At 53.1% G+C, this 18,088-nt stretch overlaps 1 protein-coding gene across 5 annotated transcripts; it reads left to right on the top strand.

The window, feature by feature from the left end:
• Positions 1-136: 136 nt before the first annotated feature.
• On the top strand, positions 137-17,144 carry TGIF2 (TGFB induced factor homeobox 2). Of its 5 annotated transcripts, none has more exons than XM_084775727.1 (3): positions 137-391; positions 4,368-4,593; positions 14,628-17,144. In XM_084775727.1, the coding sequence occupies exons 2-3, from the start codon at positions 4,402-4,404 to the stop codon at positions 15,147-15,149; spliced, it is 714 nt and encodes a 237-aa protein (XP_084631853.1). In that variant the 5' UTR covers positions 137-391; positions 4,368-4,401; the 3' UTR covers positions 15,150-17,144. The 5 variants fall into 5 exon arrangements, with proteins under 5 accessions (XP_084631853.1, XP_084631855.1, XP_084631856.1 ...); XM_084775729.1 differs by lacking the exon at positions 137-391 and adding an exon at positions 531-659; XM_084775730.1 differs by lacking the exon at positions 137-391 and adding an exon at positions 731-792.
• The last annotated feature ends 944 nt before the right edge of the window (positions 17,145-18,088 follow it).

Genomic DNA, 18,088 nt, shown 5'->3' with positions numbered 1-18,088 from the left:
GCCCAAGCCCCACCGCTCCGCCCCCGGCCCAGGCCATGTGGCATTCCTAAGGTGGGTGGGCGCAGGAAGGAGGAGTCGCGGGCCCGCCCCCTCCGGCGCGTGGGCGGGGCGAAGCCCCCCGGCTCCGCGGACCCGCCCCCAAGGGTGGGCGTAGCTGGCCACGCTCCGCACAAAGTTTGTTTCTGCCTCGGGGCGGTGGGGGAGGGTGCGGCGGGCGCGATGGGAGGAGAGGGGATCTGACGTCAGGTCGCGAGGTGCTTTCCAGCCGCGAGCTGTCAGGCGGGTGTCAGACCCGGCAGGTACGCGGCGCGCTCCCCCGGCGCCCCCCCGCCCCGGACGGGTCGTCCCGCACCCCACCGAGGCCGCGTGGGCCGGAAAGCCTCCGGGAAAGGTGAGTGCGGGGCGCCGGAGGGCTGGAGACGCGGGTGGAGGCGCGCGGACAACTTGGAAAGTTTCTTGGGGCGGCGAGGCGGGGGAGGGGGCGTCGTCCCGGCGCGTGCGACAGTGGGTGTGTGAGCCCGGTTGTGTGTGTGTGAGTGCCGACCGCGGAGCGCTGGCGCAGGATGAAAGGGGGAGCCGTCCGGGGGGGGGTCTCTTGTGGGGGAGGTCGGCTCCCAAAGATCCCAGCCTGGAGAGGGTGGCCGGTGCTCCGCAGCGGGGTGAGCGCGCGGGGAGCGGGTTTGTTTGGTTTCAAAAGTGCACGTTGCTAACCGCCGGCTGCGGCCCCCCCCCCCCCGCCGCCCAACGCACGGCGGCCGAGCGGGACCGGGGGCCGCCGAGTGACAGCTGGAGGTGGGGGCCGCGGGCGGGGCCCCGACGGGGAGGGCTTGGGAGCCCGCGCGAGTTCCCCTTTCCTTTGGAACAAAGGAAAGTCTGTCTCCGAGGCATCTGTCACTCCCGGGCGGGCCAAGGCTGTGGAACGCGTGGGGCTGGCGACGCGGAGAAAGTTTGTGCGCGCCCGGGACCTCGGGGCCAGGCGAGGGGCAGCCGAGCGTCTTGCGGGGGCTGCGCGCGTCCCTGAAGCAGGGGGGCGGCCAACATGGAGTCCGGGCGCAGGGATGGGGCTGGGGGGGGGGGCGGCGCGGAGGTTGGAGCCCAGCCCCCTCTCTTCCCCTCCCCCTCCGGGCCGAGTTCGGAGCACAAAGCCGAGCGCGCACGCTCCAGCGGCCCCGCGCCCCAAGAGTCAGCTTGCACGTAGTGTCGGGGAAGGGGTTGGGAACTAAACTTTTTCCTGTCCCAGAATGGACACGTGAGTTTTCTATCTTGCAGAGTTCCACCTCCCCCCCCGCCCCCCGCCTCCGGGTGGCGGGCGGGCAGTGGAACTGTTGCACGCACAGTGACTCCCGGTGGGGAACTGGGGGGTGAGGGTGCCGAGTGCCGAAGGATTCGTCGGCGCCTCATGAGCCATGTGCTCCGCTGCGTCTGGGCCGCGGGGGAGGCTGCGCGCTTTGTGTGAACTACTGGGAACTCCAGCCTCAGTGTGCGGCCGGGGGGGAGAGTATCTAGAGCTGGGAGAGTTGTCAGAAAGTTCCTGTGGGAGTGGCTGCAGATGGTGTGGGAGGATGTAGGAGATTGCATGGGGTGCAGTGTCCAAGGGGTGCCTCCAAGAACCCAGTTAGTGTACAAGCTGATGGATGGCCGGTGTGATGACGTGAGTGCTCCTTGGTCAGAGAGAACGTGGGTGGGCAGGTCACTTAGAGTTCGTGGGTGGGCGGGTGCAGGAGTTAGGCTAGTCTCATGGGTTGTAGTCGTTGGTCCTAGGTATGGGGTGTAAGGCCGTGTGTGTTCCTATAACTCGGAGAAGTTGGGGGTGTGAGCAGTAGTCGGGTCGGTTTTCTGAGCTCTGTTCATCTTTCGTGGTGGATATCGTGGGGATGCGTGTGTGAGAAGCCTGCAGACAGGCCAGGGGTGCAAGATCCAGAGGTGGAAAAAGTTCCGGCTGAGGAGTCCTGCTCTGGCCCCACACAGGGAACCCTGAAGACTGGGCTCTGGCTGGCAGCCAGAGTGGAATTTGTAAAGATAACCTTCAGTAAACTTCTCACCAGGGCTGCCTCCCTGGCCTGGTGTCCCAGCTGGCCTGGAGGCTGAAATGTCTGCCCTTAGAAAGCACCCCATTTGTGATTCCCGTTCCGAGGAAATAGTACCTCGGAGCAGTGCCGATTTCACCGCCAGGTGGCCTGGCTGAAGGTAGACCCTTCCCTCGAAAGTCTGGCTTAGCCAGCCCCAGAGATCTGGGCTCAGGCCCAAGTCGAGGAAAGAAACCCTGGGAGACGCCAGAGTCTGTTGGCTAGGCCTGCTGGGGAGCTGTTAAAAGGCAGAGAAGGGAGGAGCCTTGCCTTGGCCTAGAACTTGTGCTTTTAAAATGTAAATTTCTTGTGCTTTTGTGAACAGGAACTTTGCTGGGGAAGCAGCTGATAGGAGTTATCTAGGCAGAAACCTTCCTTCATTGACCAGGGAAGGAGGCGGGCTTCAAACTCAGAGCTAGCACCACACAGCCCTGTGGGAGTTAAAGCAGGGACCAGAGCCACGCTTCATTGGTCTGGATTCTGAGATTGCGCCTGGGACCAGGTCAGAGGCCGGCCCAAGGAAGGAGGTCTGAGAAAGGACGGTAGCAGTGACTCACTGCTCCCTGCGCTACACAGTGGCTGTCTGCAGGGTCGTGGTGAGCGGTTCCCAGACCTGCCTCTGGGCCTTGGAAGGAAAGCTATCCCAGACCACATCCTACCTTATAATGGATCTTTTTGTTTTTGTTTTGAGACAGGGTTTCTCTGTGTAGCCTTGGCTGTCCTGGACTCACTTTGTAGACCAGGCTGGCCTCAAACTCTGCCTGCCTCTGCCTCCCTAGTGCTGGGATTAAAGGCAAGAGATATTAAAGGCATGTGATGTCTTAAGAGATGGAAATATTCTCTCTTTCTCTCTCTCTCTCTCTCTTTCTGTTTTTTGTTTGTTTTGTTTTAATGTGTGTGAGTCTTTTGCCTTCATGCATGTGTGTATACCTCAGAGGTCAGGAGAGGGCATCTGATCCCCTGGAACTGGATTTTTATAAGTGGTTGTATTCCTCCATGTGGGTGTGGGGAATGCAACCAAGATCTTCTATAAAAAGCAGCAAATGCTCTTCAGAGCAGAGCGATCTCTCCAGCTCCTGATACTCACTTTAGAAAGGGGGTGGGGGCTGGGGGGTGGCGAAATGGCTCAGAGGTCTAAGGGCGCTTGTTCTCGCAGAGAGCGGAGGTTCTGTTCCCAGCCCAGGCTTAAGGTCCACACCATCTGTAACTCCAGTTCCAGAGGATCTGCCTCCCTCTTCTGGCCTCCCAGGACACTGCATGTGTGGTACACATTAGGCAGAACATCTATATACATGAAATAAAAAATTATAAATCTTGGGAGGGGAAAGAACAAGACGATAATAGATATGTGTAAGATTTTAAAGTAAAACAAAGGCTAGTGTCCTTCTAACCTCCCTATGCTAATTAACTGCTGCTGTGCTGTCTAGAGCCGCTGGCTATGGACATTCTGTTACAGACACACACAACAGTGGTGTTTTATGACCAACCTCTTCGTTTAGCATGCACTCAAGGTTCATCCATGTTATAATAGCAAGCATCAGAGGTGCCCTCTCTTTTTAAAAATTTGTTTTATACATATGAATGTTTTGTCTGCATGTATATACAAATACCATATGGATGCCCATAGGGGTCACCAGAAGTCATTGGATCCCCTGGAACTGGAGTTACAGACAGTTGTGAGCTGCCATGTGGGTGCTGGGAACTGAACCAGGTCCTTTGGAAGAACAGGCAGTGCTCTTAACCACTGAGCTGTCTCTCCAGCCCAACTGTACTCCATTTCGTGGCCAGATAATGTATTTGTTCAGCCATGTGTTGAAGAAAGGTCTCTTGATGGTTTCTGCCCTTTGGCTGCTGCTGGGAACATTGGTGCACAGGCTTCTGCAGGGGACCAGGTGTGTGTTTCTCTTGGGTAGCCAGCTAGTAGTGAGGTTGCAAGTTTCTCCTTTGCAAGAGCTTTCATGGGAGTCAGATGAGGAAATAGATGTTCCCAGGACAGCCTGGAAAATAGAATTCGAGCTGGGCAGTGACACTGGGGAGGCAGAGGCGGGAGGATCTGCCTGGGGTATGTAATTCTTTCTAGTCCTGTTGTTTGTTTGTTTAAGTGTGCCACCCATGTTTCAGCAGTTCCCTCTCTGTCCCATGACTTGGTGGCATTTAGGATTCATCCATCCAGCTTACACAGGCCATATAGTACTGTCCAAGATTCGAAACCATGGCTCTGGTGAAGTCACTAGAAGACTAAGGAAGGGGGGATGGGAAAGGTGGTAATGTTATCCCCATCCCCTTTGTCACCTGCCCCAGGCTCCCCAGAGGTCCAGCCTAGTCCATAGGCACCATGTCGGACAGCGACCTGGGCGAGGAAGAAGGCCTCCTGTCATTGGCCGGCAAGAGGAAGCGCAGGGGGAACCTGCCCAAGGAGTCAGTAAAGATCCTCCGCGACTGGCTGTACCTGCACCGCTACAACGCCTACCCCTCGGAGCAGGAGAAGCTGAGCCTCTCGGGACAGACCAACCTCTCCGTGCTGCAGGTAAGAGGGGACTAGGCTCCGGTCTCCCCCTCTGTCGTCCCGGATTCTTTGTGGCCTTGAACCTCTGCCGCTCCTGGCTCCAAGGGAGGACAGTCAAGTGAGGTGATGGCAGCTGCACTCAGGGCTTTGGCACTTGGGAAGGGACTGGGAGTTATTGGTGTCTTGTGTCATTGGTGACCTTGAAGGTGAGAAGGCAGAGTAGCTGAGGTTTTGGGGACGTAGCCTGCAGCTCTATTGGAACAGGACATGGGTTGCAGGGCAGCTGGGTTCTACTGTATGATTAAAAAAGGGTCTGAGGGCTGGAGAGATTGGCTCAGCGGTTAAGAGCACTGTCTGCTCTTCCAGAGGACCTGAGTTCAATTCCCAGCAACCACATGGTGGCTCACAGCCATCTGTAGTGCGATCTGGTGTCCGTTTTTGGTGTGCAGGAGTATATGCAGATAAAACACTCTCATACAATAAATAAATAAATAAACAAACAAACTAACTAACTAACTAACTTTAAAAAAGGGGGGGGGGTCTGAAGAGATGACCCCCAGGGATTGAACGCACTTCTGCTCTTCTTGTGGGATCCGTGTTTGGTTCTCTGCGCCCACACCAGGCCGCTCAGAGCCGTCTGTAAACCTAGCTCCAGCAGACCCAAGGGCTTCTTGCAGGGACACACGTGGTTTTGCTTTTTAGTTTCTTCCTTCATCTTTTTTGTTTTCTTTTGTTTAGTTTTTTTTTGTTTTTCAAGCCAGGGTTTCTCTGTGTAACCTTGGCTGTCCTGGACTCACTTTGTAGATAGACCAGGCTGGCCTCGAACTTATATCCACCTGCCTCTGCCTCCCAACTGCTGGGATTAAAGGTGTGCGCTGCCATGCCCAGCTGTTTTTGTTTCTTAATGTAAAAGAGAAGACCTTTAAAAAATGGAGCTAGCAGTAGAGAGGTTGCTACATGCCTATGCTCCCAGCACTCAAAAGGAAGAGGATGGTCATACAGCCCTCTCCTGAGCCTAGTAGAACCATCAGGAGGAAGACATTTTGAACCTGGGTATAAAAGGACCTTTTAGCCAGGCATGGTGGTGCGCACACTTTTAGTCCCAGCCCTCAGGGAGGCAGAGGCAGGTGGATCTCTGTGAGTTGGAGGCCAGCCTGGTCTACAGTTCCAGCCCAGGACAGCCAAGGCTACACAGAGAAGAAACCTTATCTTTAAAAGAGGGGGCGGGGCTTTTGTGAACCACATACACTTGATGTTTGTACTTGAAGTCATGTCCCTTTTCGGTTGTCCTGCCGACCGGCAGAAGGGCTTGCGGTTTCCATAATGCTGGCCCGCTAGTGCTCTGGCCTTAGTTTGGCTGTTACCCCCCTAGGAGTTGGTGTAGAAGGCCCTCAACCCGGACCAGAGCTTGTCCCTCTGTCTGTCTGGCCTCGTTGCTCCTCTCAGGAGCCAGTAGGCCTCCTCCCCTTTGTCTCCTCCACTTCTCCAACCCACACGCCGGCCCCTTGCTTCCCTCACCTCACCTGATCCTGCTTCCTCCCAGGCTTGCCAGCTCTTGTTCCTCCTTCCATGAAAGCACATGGTAAGTAGTCAGCCATTGAGCCCCCATGACCTAGTTCTACAGTGGAGGCAGAGGTTAACCCACGTCTGTCTTGAGACAGGGTCTAGGCTCCGGTTACTGGGCCTGATGGGCATCCCTTTTCACAAGAGGGCTCCGGACCTTAGCCAAGCTGCTGCCAGCTCTCTGAGACAAGGGGAGAAGCTTGGAGCATTCTCAAGAATCCAAACACCATTTGGGGTGCTTGCCTTCTGCTCCTCTGCTTATCCTCCAGGAGCTCACAGCCGGCATGTTCTGTAACGTGGAACATTTCACATTTTCTTCCTGGTGTTTCCTCTGGGTGCAGCTCCTGCTTCCAGAATACCTCCAAGGAACATCTAGGCTGGGGGTGGGATGTACAGACTGACGATGACCGGGACAGGTGCAACAGAGACGCGAGGTAACCCAGAGCCTGGGCCTCCATGAAAGGTATCTTTAAACTTAGAGGCTCCAGAAGCACAAAAGGCCTCAGAGCTTGAGACCAGAACTGCCTGGACAGCCAGCCTTTGCTGGTCCCCCTGCCTTTATCCTTCAGTCACAGATGTACAAATCTGATCATGTCACACAGGCATTCCAGGGACCCACCCCTCTGCCTTCAGATGGAGTCAGACTTCAGAGCACCCCAGCCTCCTTTTCAGTTCTCCCTGGGACTGGCCCTTGGTTCCAAGCATCCAGGCTCAGTCCTGGCCTTCATTTGCTCATCCTGATGAAGCACTTGTGTCTTGCAAACACTCTGACCTGCAACCTGTTCTGAGCCATTGCAGTACATCCCTATGGCACCTGACACCTGTCCTGTATGGCACACTATTTCTCAAAGCTGAGAAATGTTCTGACCCTTTTCTTAAATTTGGGGAGTAGGGCTGAGTGGTAAGGGGCTGGCCTAGCACACCAAGGAGCAGGGTTCCCCAGCACTGCATAAAAGAGCTGTTCTGTGGCGCTGCCTCCCTTTCAGATGTTAACTGTAATCATTTCTATTACCATGTCACAAGTGTGTAGTATAAACAAAACCTGAGTTAAAAAGCATTTATTTTTGCTCTCACATATAGCTATAAAAACCAGTTTTCCAAAGTAAATAAATACAAAAGCAATGAAATTTTGCCAAACTTCGCTAAAGGGGCCAGTGTATTTGGCCACCTGTTCTGGGTGTGTAGTTGGACATGATACACCTACTTGTACAGATCAGAGTGGAAAGAGAAAGTCAAAGCATACTTGTAGAGACCAGTGAGGGCCCCAGGACCACAGCTCCACTTGCAGCATCCAAGTATAGAGCAGGGTTCAGTCACTGGATCCCAGTGGAGACCATCTGGCACCCGGAAAGGAGACCCACCCTCAACAACCCGACAGTAGCCTCCACGGCAGGCCTCTCTTAAAGGGCCTGAGCAGAAACTGACAGCTCCTCCCAGCCCTGTCCTTTAGACCTCCAGCCCCTGTATACATTTTCCTTATGCGCTGTGGAATTCCCGTGTTTGGTTTCTTGAGACAAGGTCTTGCTATTTAGCCCTGGCTGGCCTTGTCTCATAAGAGATCTAGCTGCCTCTGCCTCCCAGTGTTGGCTTTTGGTTTTGTTTGTTTGGGGTTTTTGATGTTGGTTGATTGGTCGGGTTTTTTTGAGACAGGATCTATGTAGCCTTGACAGTCCTGGAAAACTGTATGAGTCAGACTGGCCTCTGGCCTCAAACTCCCAGAGGTCTACCTGCCTCTGCCTCCTGAGCACTTAGATTAAAGTCCTGTACCATCACAGCTAGCAGGAATGCAACTTCTTCCTTTTCTTGGGGGGGGGGGGGGCGGAGTGGTTTTCGAGACAGGGTTTCTCTGTGTTAGCCTTGGCTGTCCTGGACTTGCTTTGTAGACCAGGCTGGCCTCAAACTCACAGTGGTCCACCTGCCTCTGAGGAATGCAGCTTCTTGATCCCATGTTTTTCCCTGTCACTACTGACAGATCACATGTCACTCCAAGATCCTTGGACATCACTTGCCTGCTTATAAGTACTTCTCATCCCTGACCACATTATTGCTGTGTGCTCTGATGACCACATCCTTACTCTGACGAGGAACCCCAACTCCTGAAGGAGTCGGCTGTGTCCACAGAACCGGGGCATCTGTGCTGGGCCCTGCCCTGCAATAGGACGTTTAGCTCACACAGTTCTGAGGCTGTGGGGAGCAGGGACCTTAGTTTCCTTTGTTATTGCTCCATTCTGGGTGTTTTTTAATCAGTATCTGACAGGAAAGGGCTAAGTAGTTAACTGCAATCCAGAAAATGAACCAGTGTTAGAAGTGTTCAAGTAGAAAATCAGCACCCCCTTAGTCACACATCTTTGTGTTTACTTTTAAATTTTCCTTTGCTCTTAATTAGGTTTCCTAGCTCTACCACAGAGCCATACTACTGCCCCAAAGCAAGAGCATTAAAATGAACTCACCATGGCCTCAACAGGTATCTCCTTGTGCCAAGCTCTTTTTTTTTTTCTCCCTAGAGCATCTCTTTTGATTGTCTCTTTTAACTTGCCCTGGAGCCATGTCATTAGCAAGTCAATGAGTCATGTAAGTAAATGGTTTGCTGGGGTTTGCCTGGAGCAAGGCAATTGGAAGAATAAAGAGAAAACAAACAAAAAAAAAAACTCTTGTGGAAGATTTTCAATGTCTTTGAGACATTGAAAGCCCAAGATATTGGTTGGATTCATCTGGTTTCCTGTTTACAGGACTGCCTGAAGGGTTCTGAGTCCGTTTTCTTAGCTTAGCCTCCACCTAGGCTGCTCTGGGAGGGCTCTGTACTGTGATGAAGTCGGTCAGACCTGATCCTCTAAGTCCCTTCCTGACAGTTTGCCTGAGCCCACTGGCTGCCAGGCCATTCCTCTGGTAAGGCCCTGCGGTAAGAAAGGAGTCTGAAAGGGCTAGGTGGGGCGAGTGGCCTGCCCCCAGTGCAGGCAGTCACTGTATTTACATCCCGTCCTCTCCAAGCTGGGGCTCCAACAAGCAAGGACATGTCGCCTGTCCCCCAGGGCCCTTCTGTGTGGCATTGTTACTTAAATAAAAGGCGCTCAGGAGAACTGGTTTCACTGGAGGACAAATGGCTTCTCAGAGTCTGGAGAATAGCTCTCTGGGGCCCTTGTTTAAAAGCATGCGTGCATTGCCAGATGGCGGAGGCTGCTCACATCTATGACCTACGGGAGGATTACCACGAGTTCAGGTCAACCTGAGCTATAGAGACTCTGCTGCAAAAGAAAACCAAAACACACCTGGCATGGCGGTATATACCGTTAATCCTAGCACTCAGGAATTGGAGGCAGGTAGATCTTTCTTAAGTTCCAGGCCAGCTAGGGCTAGCTAGTGAAATATGAGACCCTATCTATAAATAAATAAATCATTCAATCAGGTGAACAACAAAAAATGTCTTCCCAGCCCCACCTCATCCTGCCTGCCCAAAAATCCATCAAGCAGAGTGAGAGCGGCCACTTCAACAGATTTTTAAAAAATCCCTCCAAAGAGCTGGGCGTGGGGTTGCACACCTTTAATCCCAGCACTTGGGAGGCAGAGGCAGGCGAATCGCTGTGAGTTTGAGGCCAGCCTGGTCTACAAAGAGAGTCCAGGACAGCCAAGGCTACACAGAGACCCTTTCTCAAAAGACAAAAAAACAAAACAAAAAAATCCTCCAAAGAGTAGAGACAGGGCATTTATCTAGTGTGCATGCGGCCCTGGGTCCAACCCCTAGTACTGGGGCGGGATTGGTGATAAAGAGCTGAGGGGTGCGTCAGTTTGTAGAGCGCTTGCCTAACAACCAAAGCATAAAAGGAGGGCTTGCCGCCTCGTCCCCCTTACATGTGCTGTCCCATGGGGTAAGAAGCCAAAGCAGGAGTCCACCACACTGGAGTCCTGGAACGGGGTGCATGTGGAGTCTGTCCTGGGCTTGGTGCCCAGGAAGCCTTGCTTTCTCCACAGCTACATTCCTCCCTACCAACTTGGCTAGAAAATCAATAAAACGTTGCCTGTTCCTTGCTGCCACCACCTCACAGCCAGAGGTAGAGAGGTGCGTGTCCCCTGTTCCCGATGACCGAGGGAAACAGGAAGCAGGTGGGCGGGTGCTGCCCGCCGTGGGAGAAAGGGTCTCAGGCCGACTCCCTTCTGCTGGCAGCCGTCAAACCTGAGCTCCTAGTGACGGCCACCTCCTCAACAGTGGGGGGTCATCACTAAACCAGTGTCATCCCCTGGTGAAGATTAAATGAGTTGGGCGATGAGGAGCTGAGGGGGGGCGGTTGGTTGGCTGGTTTGGTTTTAGAGTTTCTCTGTGCAGCCTTGGCTGTCCTGGACTTGCTTTGTAGACCAGGCTGGCCTCGAACTCAGAGATCCACCTGCCTCTGCTTCCTGAGTGCTGGGATGCCACCACACCCGGCCTTAGAGCTGAGATTTTTAAAAAATAGGTTTTCTCCACCAACAAAATAAGCCAGTTCACACTGAATTAGAAATATAAAAGCAGGGTTTGGGGGGCAGGTTCATCAGTCTCAAGGAATTTGATCAAGGAAATCACCGTGCAGACAGAGTGGGAGCCAGAGAGAGAAAGAATGTGTGCATGAAGGGAGAGAGAAATGCAGAGAGAGGGAGACCAAAATGTCTGGGTTGTGTAAGAAAGAACCTCTGGGGGAAGAGAAGCCCAGGCTCTGGGCTGGAAAGTTCACGGGAAAGGGCGAGGCATGCCAGCCATACCCTGTTAACAGGTAGGGACTGAGGGATGCTGGGAGAACATGGAGTCCAGGCCGCTTTAATATGTTAAATAGCATGTCAGCCACCCCACTTGTCCCTGGTCCGAAACCTAACAGGTCTGTGTTTGAGTGACACCCCTAAGATGATGAGGACTACTTGACTGTCCCTGTGGAAGAGTGAGCCCTCTAACCAAGAGATCAGGTTGTGAAATCAGCTGTGCACCCCAAGGCAGTGTAACTTTAGGCATGTCTCTTCATCTCTGTACCCCTGCACCCCACCCCACTCCCGTAAGGCTCTGGAGACAGTGCCTACCACCTCGCAGGCTTGTGTACAGAGTTAACCATTTCCGTGAAGTGCTCAGCTGTTTCCTTCTCCCACCCGGCCAGCAGTTCAGCCCTCCCTTTCTCAAGGACCCAACTGGAGCACCAGTCAGTGTCTGCCAGTTCCTGTGTGTGTGTGTGTGTGTGTGTGTGTGTGTGTGTGTGTGTGTGTGTGTTATTTTTGTTGTTGGACCTGGGGTTTTACCGTGTTGCTTTCTCTGCCTAGGTTCCTAGGTAGCAAGGACCACACAGACAATACACACCTCGGTCCTTTTGTCTGTCTGAGGGAGGTTCTTGCTGAGCAGCCTGAGTGGGCCTCAGACTTGAACTGATCGTCCCACCTCAGCCTCCCAGGGCTGGAACTACAGGTGTGTGATTCATGCCTGGCTTCTTAGCTTACCAGCCTGGTAGCATTTGCTCCTGTCTGCTCAGCGCCGTGTGGCCGGCCTGGCCGTTACCACCCTTCCGGACCCATTGGCTCTTGTCTCTGGGGTCTGGTGTTTATTTTAATTAAGGGTTTGAGTGTGCCACTTATGGTGGCAGGGGCCTGGTCATGGTCATCGCCTGCTTTCTGTGTCTGGGCGAGCTGTAAAGCAGTGTGCTGGACAGGGGAAAGCTGCTTCATGGCCAACAGGAAGCAGTTAGAGAGGATCTCTAGGTTTATGTACTGTTCCTTTTTCCTGTTTCTGGGTCTGGACTGGTGGTCATTCCCCTATGCGTTTCCTGCCATTGCACAGCGGACAGATGTCAGCACCTCAGAGCAGGGCTGTAGCGGGTAAAAGGCAGCCTCAGCACGCACCATTCACGGCCTGACACAGCGTGGACAAGGGAAACAATGACGTGAGTGAGAAGCCCTGAAAGGGGCTGGAGAGATGGCCCAGAGGTTTAAGAGCTCTGCCTGCTCCTCCAGAGGTCCTGAGTTCAATTCCCAGCAACCACACGGTGGCTCTTGACCATCTATAATGTGATCTGATGCCTTCTTCTGGCCTGGAGGTGTACAAGCAAGCAGAGCACTGTATATATAATAAGTCTTTTTTTTTTTCCCCAAAGCCCTGAAAGAGGCTGGACTATGGCACATGCCTTAAATCCCAGCACTCAGGGAGGCAGAGGCAGGTGGATTTCTGTGAGTTCAAGGCCAGCCTGGTCTACAAAGTGAGTCCATGATAGCCAGGACTACACAGAGAAACCCTGTCTTGAAAACCAAAAGAAAGCTGAGCATGGTGGCACACACCTTTAATCCCAGCACTTGGGAGGCAGAGGCAGGTGGATTGCTGTGAGTTGAAGGCCAGCCTGGTCTATAAAGCGAGTCTAGGACAGCCAAGGCTACACAGAGAAACCCTGTCTCCAAAAGAAAAGAAAAAGCCCTGAAAGAGAGTAGGGAAAGGAGTATGGCCCTAACTCCACTGTTCCAGGGAGCACAGCAGGCTGTGGGTCTTGAGACAGATGTGGAGAAAACTGGCTCTATCTGGGTCCTGTCAATCTGTTCTCCCTGCCCAGCCCATTTCACAGAAGAAAGCAAAGGCTGCGCATCTCTTGAGTTTAAAGCCAGCCTGGTCTACAGAGCGAGTTCTAGGACAGCCGGGGCTACACAGAGAAACCCTGTCTTGAAAAACAACAACAACAAACCACAAGCAAAACCCCCAACTCCAAAGAACTCCATGCCTTCTACACAGCACACTCCTTGTCCCTGGAGTGCTTCCTTGCCTAGTGGCGGACCAAGGCGCAGGCTTTGAGTCTCCAGCAGCCGCCACTTAGTGAGTGCTGGGGTTAAAGGCCAGCTTGTGTTTTGTTGTTGTGTTGTTTTGAATGAGCAGGGGAGAGAGGTGTCGGTTGGGGGCTATAGTGCTCTGGCTCCAAAATCTGGACTGAGACGGGTGCTAGTAGGAAACAGCCACTTCCTGTCTGGGGTCATCAGCCATTGCACTTTTCAGAGTATTACAGCAAGGCCCGCTCAGTGACACAACACTTGCCTGTCTGACAAGGCCGCAGGTGCAGCCCTCAGCACTGCTAGAATAACTACATGGACACATGGGGTGGGGGGCCTGGGTGTTAGATCTGCTGCCCAGCCTGCAGTGTGCCACAGCATACCACGAGGGATGTCAGACATCATGGCCTTGCATTGCTTGGAAACAGTATTTCCCCTCCCTGATAGCCCCTTTGTCATCTCTGTGTGCTTCTCTATGGTCTATCACTGCCCTGCAGGCCTAGGAGTAAGTCTGCACTGTTTTGTTTTGTTTTTTTTTTTTTTAAGATTTATTTATTTATTATTATGTATACAGAGCTCTGCCTGCATGTACACCTGCAGGCCAGAGGAGGGCACCAGATCACATTATAGATAGTTGTGAGCCACCATGTGGTTGCTGGGAATTGAACTCAGGACCTTTGGAGGAGCAGGCAGTGCTCTTAAGCACTCTCCAGCCCCTCTGTACCATTCTTGCTACACCCACCACCCGCGCCTAGCCTGCCAGGTACTACCCTAAACAGATCGAAGCCTTTCCTCCTGTCACCTCCCTCAATGTAACCTGAACTCTCATCCCATCTCCCTGTTTCTAGCCCATTCTCTGTATAAGCGGGCACTCCTTTGCTTAAAACCTTCCTATGGGCTGAGTATGGTGGCGCACGCCTTTAATCCCAGCGCTCACGAGGCAGAGGCAGGTGGATCTCTTGTGAGTTCAAGGCCAGCCTAGTCTATGAAGCAAGTCTAGGACAGCCAGGGCTACAAATCCTGTTTGAAGAAAACAAAACAAAACAAAACAAAAACCCTCCTTTGGGGTTGGTAAGATAACTTGAGGGTCAGTGAGATGGTCTAATGGGAAAAGTTGCTACTTGCCACAAAGCTTGACGCCCTGAGTTCAATCTCCAGGACCCACAAATGAAACGAGAACGCACTCCCACGTTACCCTCTACAGGCACACAATACACACCTGCATACACTTGCATGTATTTGTGTGCAAGTGCACACAAACACACACAGGGATTTAACAATAAAATTTAAGCCGGAAGGTGGTGGTGCACACCTTTAACCCTATCACTTAGGAGCCAGAGGCAGACGGTTCGAGGCCAGCCTGGTCTGTATGGTGAGTTTCAGGACAGCTAGAACTACATAGAGCTACAGTAATACCTATGGTTGTCTTTGTCCATAGTAGAAAGAAATCTTCACCCTAAGAGGTGACCTCTAATAGCCACGCCGAGCCTACCCACACATGCCTGCCTTCAGCAGTTTTCATAGGCACTCAGTTGCCACTTTTGAGATATGGTCTCGCTACTTATACCTAGCCTTCTTGGAACTGTTACTTAGACCAGGCTGGCCTTGAACTCATGGAGATACATCTGCCTCGGCCTGTGCCTGTGATGTTGTCTGCGGTGTCTTGGTGGCTGGAACAGTGTGAGCACTCTGTAGCTCTTTTGAATGGAGTTAACTGATGACTCTCTTGACACTTGTTCTAGATATGTAACTGGTTCATCAACGCCCGCCGTCGCCTTCTCCCCGACATGCTTCGGAAGGACGGCAAAGACCCTAATCAGTTCACCATCTCCCGTCGTGGGGGTAAGGCCTCAGATGTGCCTCTCCCCAGGGGCAGCAGCCCCTCCCTGCTGGCTGTGTCTGTTCCGGCCCCCACCAACATGCTCTCCTTGTCCGTGTGCTCCATGCCGCTCCACTCAGGCCAAGGTGAGAAGCCAGCAGCCCCCTTCCCGCAGGTGGAGCTGGAATCCCCCAAGGGCCTGGTGACCCCTGGTAGCACACTCACCCTGCTGACTAGAGCTGAGGCAGGAAGCCCCACGGGTGGACTCTTCAATACGCCACCACCCACGCCGCCAGAGCAGGACAAGGAAGACTTCAGCAGCTTCCAGTTGCTGGTGGAGGTGGCGCTGCAGAGGGCAGCTGAGATGGAGCTTCAGAAGCAGCAGGGTCCAGCACCCCCATTGCTACACACTCCCCTCCCTCTGGTCTCAGAAAATGCCAAGTAGGCACCTGCAACCAGGCGGCTTGAGGTTCGAGCCAGCTGTCCCAGGTTCCTGGTTCACTTCCCTTTCACACAGAGGGTTATCTGCGGATCACTGCCAAGCGTCAGGATCATCTCTGTCTGCCCAGAGGTCCTCAGCAGAAGGACAGCAGCTGGTGACGCTGCACTGCACTGTTACGGGGCTTGTGCTCTGTTGACTGCCATTCCTTCAAGCCTCCTCTCTGAGGAGACCAAGGCACCAGAGCCAGGCGTGGTCTGCTGCCGCTTCTCCAGAGAGCCCTGGGACACCTGCACTCCAGCCTGCTCTCCTAGGCAGGCTCAGGAAACCTGCCAACTTCAGACTTGAGCTGGGTCTAAGCTGCCCCTAAGCCAGGTGTGCACATTCCAACTTACTCAAAGGACAAAGGAAAATGCCCGGCAGATGGCACAGAACCGACTCCAACTGAATGTTTAGATTTTTGCTAAATTGTTTGTTTTCCTTTTGCTGTGGTTTATGTTATGGCGGTAGGTAGCCTGGGAGAGAGCACCTTAGTGGTGGAGCTTGACCAATGGGGTAACCTGCCCCATTGTGCTGGGATGGTTGTATGAGGGACCAACAGTCTCTGCAGCAATGCTCACGTATGACTGTGGTGCCTGAGTCTTGGTTTACCCTATTCCAAAAGAAAGAAAATACCCACAGGTGTTGAATTATTGGCACCAAACACTGAAGGGGATTATAAAGCCACAGCAATGTCTCACCAAACCAGACAGCATTTAGACAACGGAGACGGATGATAAAACCAGAGACAGTTTTTGTCTGTTTTGGTTTTGGGGTGTGTTTTTTTTTTCTTTATTTTAGGGTGGTTAAGCTAGACTGAAGCTGTTTTTTGTTTTTCTGTTTTAGGCACGCACACGCACGCACGCACCCCTTTGTAGCTTGTTTCAGACTTATTTGGGAGCTTGGCCGGAACATCAAGCGCCAGCGTCTCCCCCTTGGAAAAGCAAGCCATGTGCTGGTCAGGAGGCCCTTTAGACCTGCCACATGTTCACAGAGGTAGCTGGAGCCTCCTGGAGGAAAGGGGCTGCTAGTATGGCCACAGACCAGCCCACGTCTAGGGGCCTGTGCACTCTGTTCCACCTCCCTTCAAGTGGGAACTGCAGGGGCCTGCCTAAGTTTCCCGGGGAAACAGATCACACTAGGTGTTAATCTCTCCTCTCCCCCCTTTTTTACTTTGCTGTTTTGTTAGTTTTCAGCAGCAGTATACCCCATCTTTGTATATCCTAAGAAACACTAATCCTAGGGTTTTATTAACCAAAATATTTGTGTTCTGAATAACCAGAAGATGTGAGGAGCCCTGACCGTAATTTCCTGAAGTTCACCAGGTGGTAACACAGAAGGGGCTCCTGGGTGTTGACTGACGTGGAGTGCCTGCCCCAGAGGAAGGCGGAAGGCCAGTCTGGCCTTTCTAGGGAGCCCCTGACACTCACCAGGTTTTCCTACCTCTCCTGAGTGGCTTCACCCCGTCCCTTGGGAATGAGAGCTTTGCTCTCTGTAGGGGACTGCTTTCAGGCTCTTTCTCCTGCCCCCCACTGGCTTCTTCCTGTACTTGAGGGGATCCCATAGCCTCATCCCCCTGAGGCACTGCTGGGGATGGATAAACATGGCAGCTATGTTGAATTTGCCCACTTGTGCCCCAGCTGCCCGGGAGAGCCCATGATTGTTGCAGGGCGCCTACAGCAGGGGGCCATGTGGGGTGAGGACTGAGTCCCCGCAGTGCACTGAGGAGAGGAGGAGGGAGGAAGCCATGCTGCTGACATATTCTGGCATTCCCCCTCCTGGAGTAAAACGGGGCATCTGAGGGTTAGAGGAGTTTCGGCTTACGTTGCTAGTAAGATAAATCTGGAGAAGCATGGTTGTCCCATTGAACAATATTTGAGGAAAAAAAACTACTGTAAATAACTGGGTTTTTGTCTTTTGTCAAATAAAGTTGTTTTGGTTTTGTTTATTTTTAAAATGAAACTGAATTCTTGATTGGACCCACTGTGCTTTAGAGACAAAGCAGTTGCTAAAGGGTTTTTGTTTTGTTTTTCGAGACAGAGCTTCTCTGTGTAGCCTTGGCTGTCCTGGAACTCACTCTGTAGACCAGGCTGGCCTTGAACTCACAGAGATCCTCCTGCCTCGGCCTCCTGAGTGCTGGGGTTAAAGGCGTGCGCCGGTCACTGCATTCTTACCTTAACCTCTGCCACTCTCCCTCTAGCCGCCTAGGTTTGGTGCGATCCTTCCCGGTCTGTTGCAGTCCTGCTCAGCACTATACAGGGATGCGCTGCACGTGAGCCTGGCAGTCTGCTGATCGCTGCTGCTAAGTGATCGTGGGCTTGGGAGGCAGCGGTTCCCCTGGGTGAGGAAAGCAGGTGTACGAGCTGTATCCGACCAGATCTGCTTCAGCCACAGCTGACAGGAAGATGACCCCACTTCCCTGTTGTGTCAGCCTGTGAATTCCCACTTGTTTCCACTAGCTGTGGGTAGATTTGCTGCATCAGAATGATAGCTGTGGCCTAAAGTACAAAACCAGCCACAGTGTGAGCAGCTGCTGTGTGCCTGGGCCTGTGCAACGCTCATCGCGTCATTACACGCACACACAGGCACATGCGCACACGCACGCACCCTGGGTAAAGCGGCTGAGTGAGGCGGTCAGTATCTGCCTGAGCTCAGCCAGAGTAGGTATGGAGTTAGGGCTTTAAGTCTTGCTTCCAGGTCACGGAGAGAGGTCCAGGACCCAGGTAAAGCAGTGCTGAGTGCTTTACCACGGACAAGCATCCAGTGTCCTTAACATCAGTGTGGGCTGAGCACCTCTACTGCTGAGTCGCCTGGCTGGCTGGCTGGTTTTTCTTTGTGTTTTGCTTCTGTGCCACCAGAAGTGAAGAAGAGAGCCGCCCTAGAAGTGTAGCTACAGACATTACAGG

The sequence above is a fragment of the Acomys minous genome, assembly GCF_964271855.1.
Source record: "Acomys minous genome assembly, chromosome: 3".
Lineage (NCBI taxonomy): Eukaryota > Metazoa > Chordata > Mammalia > Rodentia > Muridae > Acomys > Acomys minous.
This window is presented reverse-complemented; position numbering and strand designations above follow the sequence as displayed.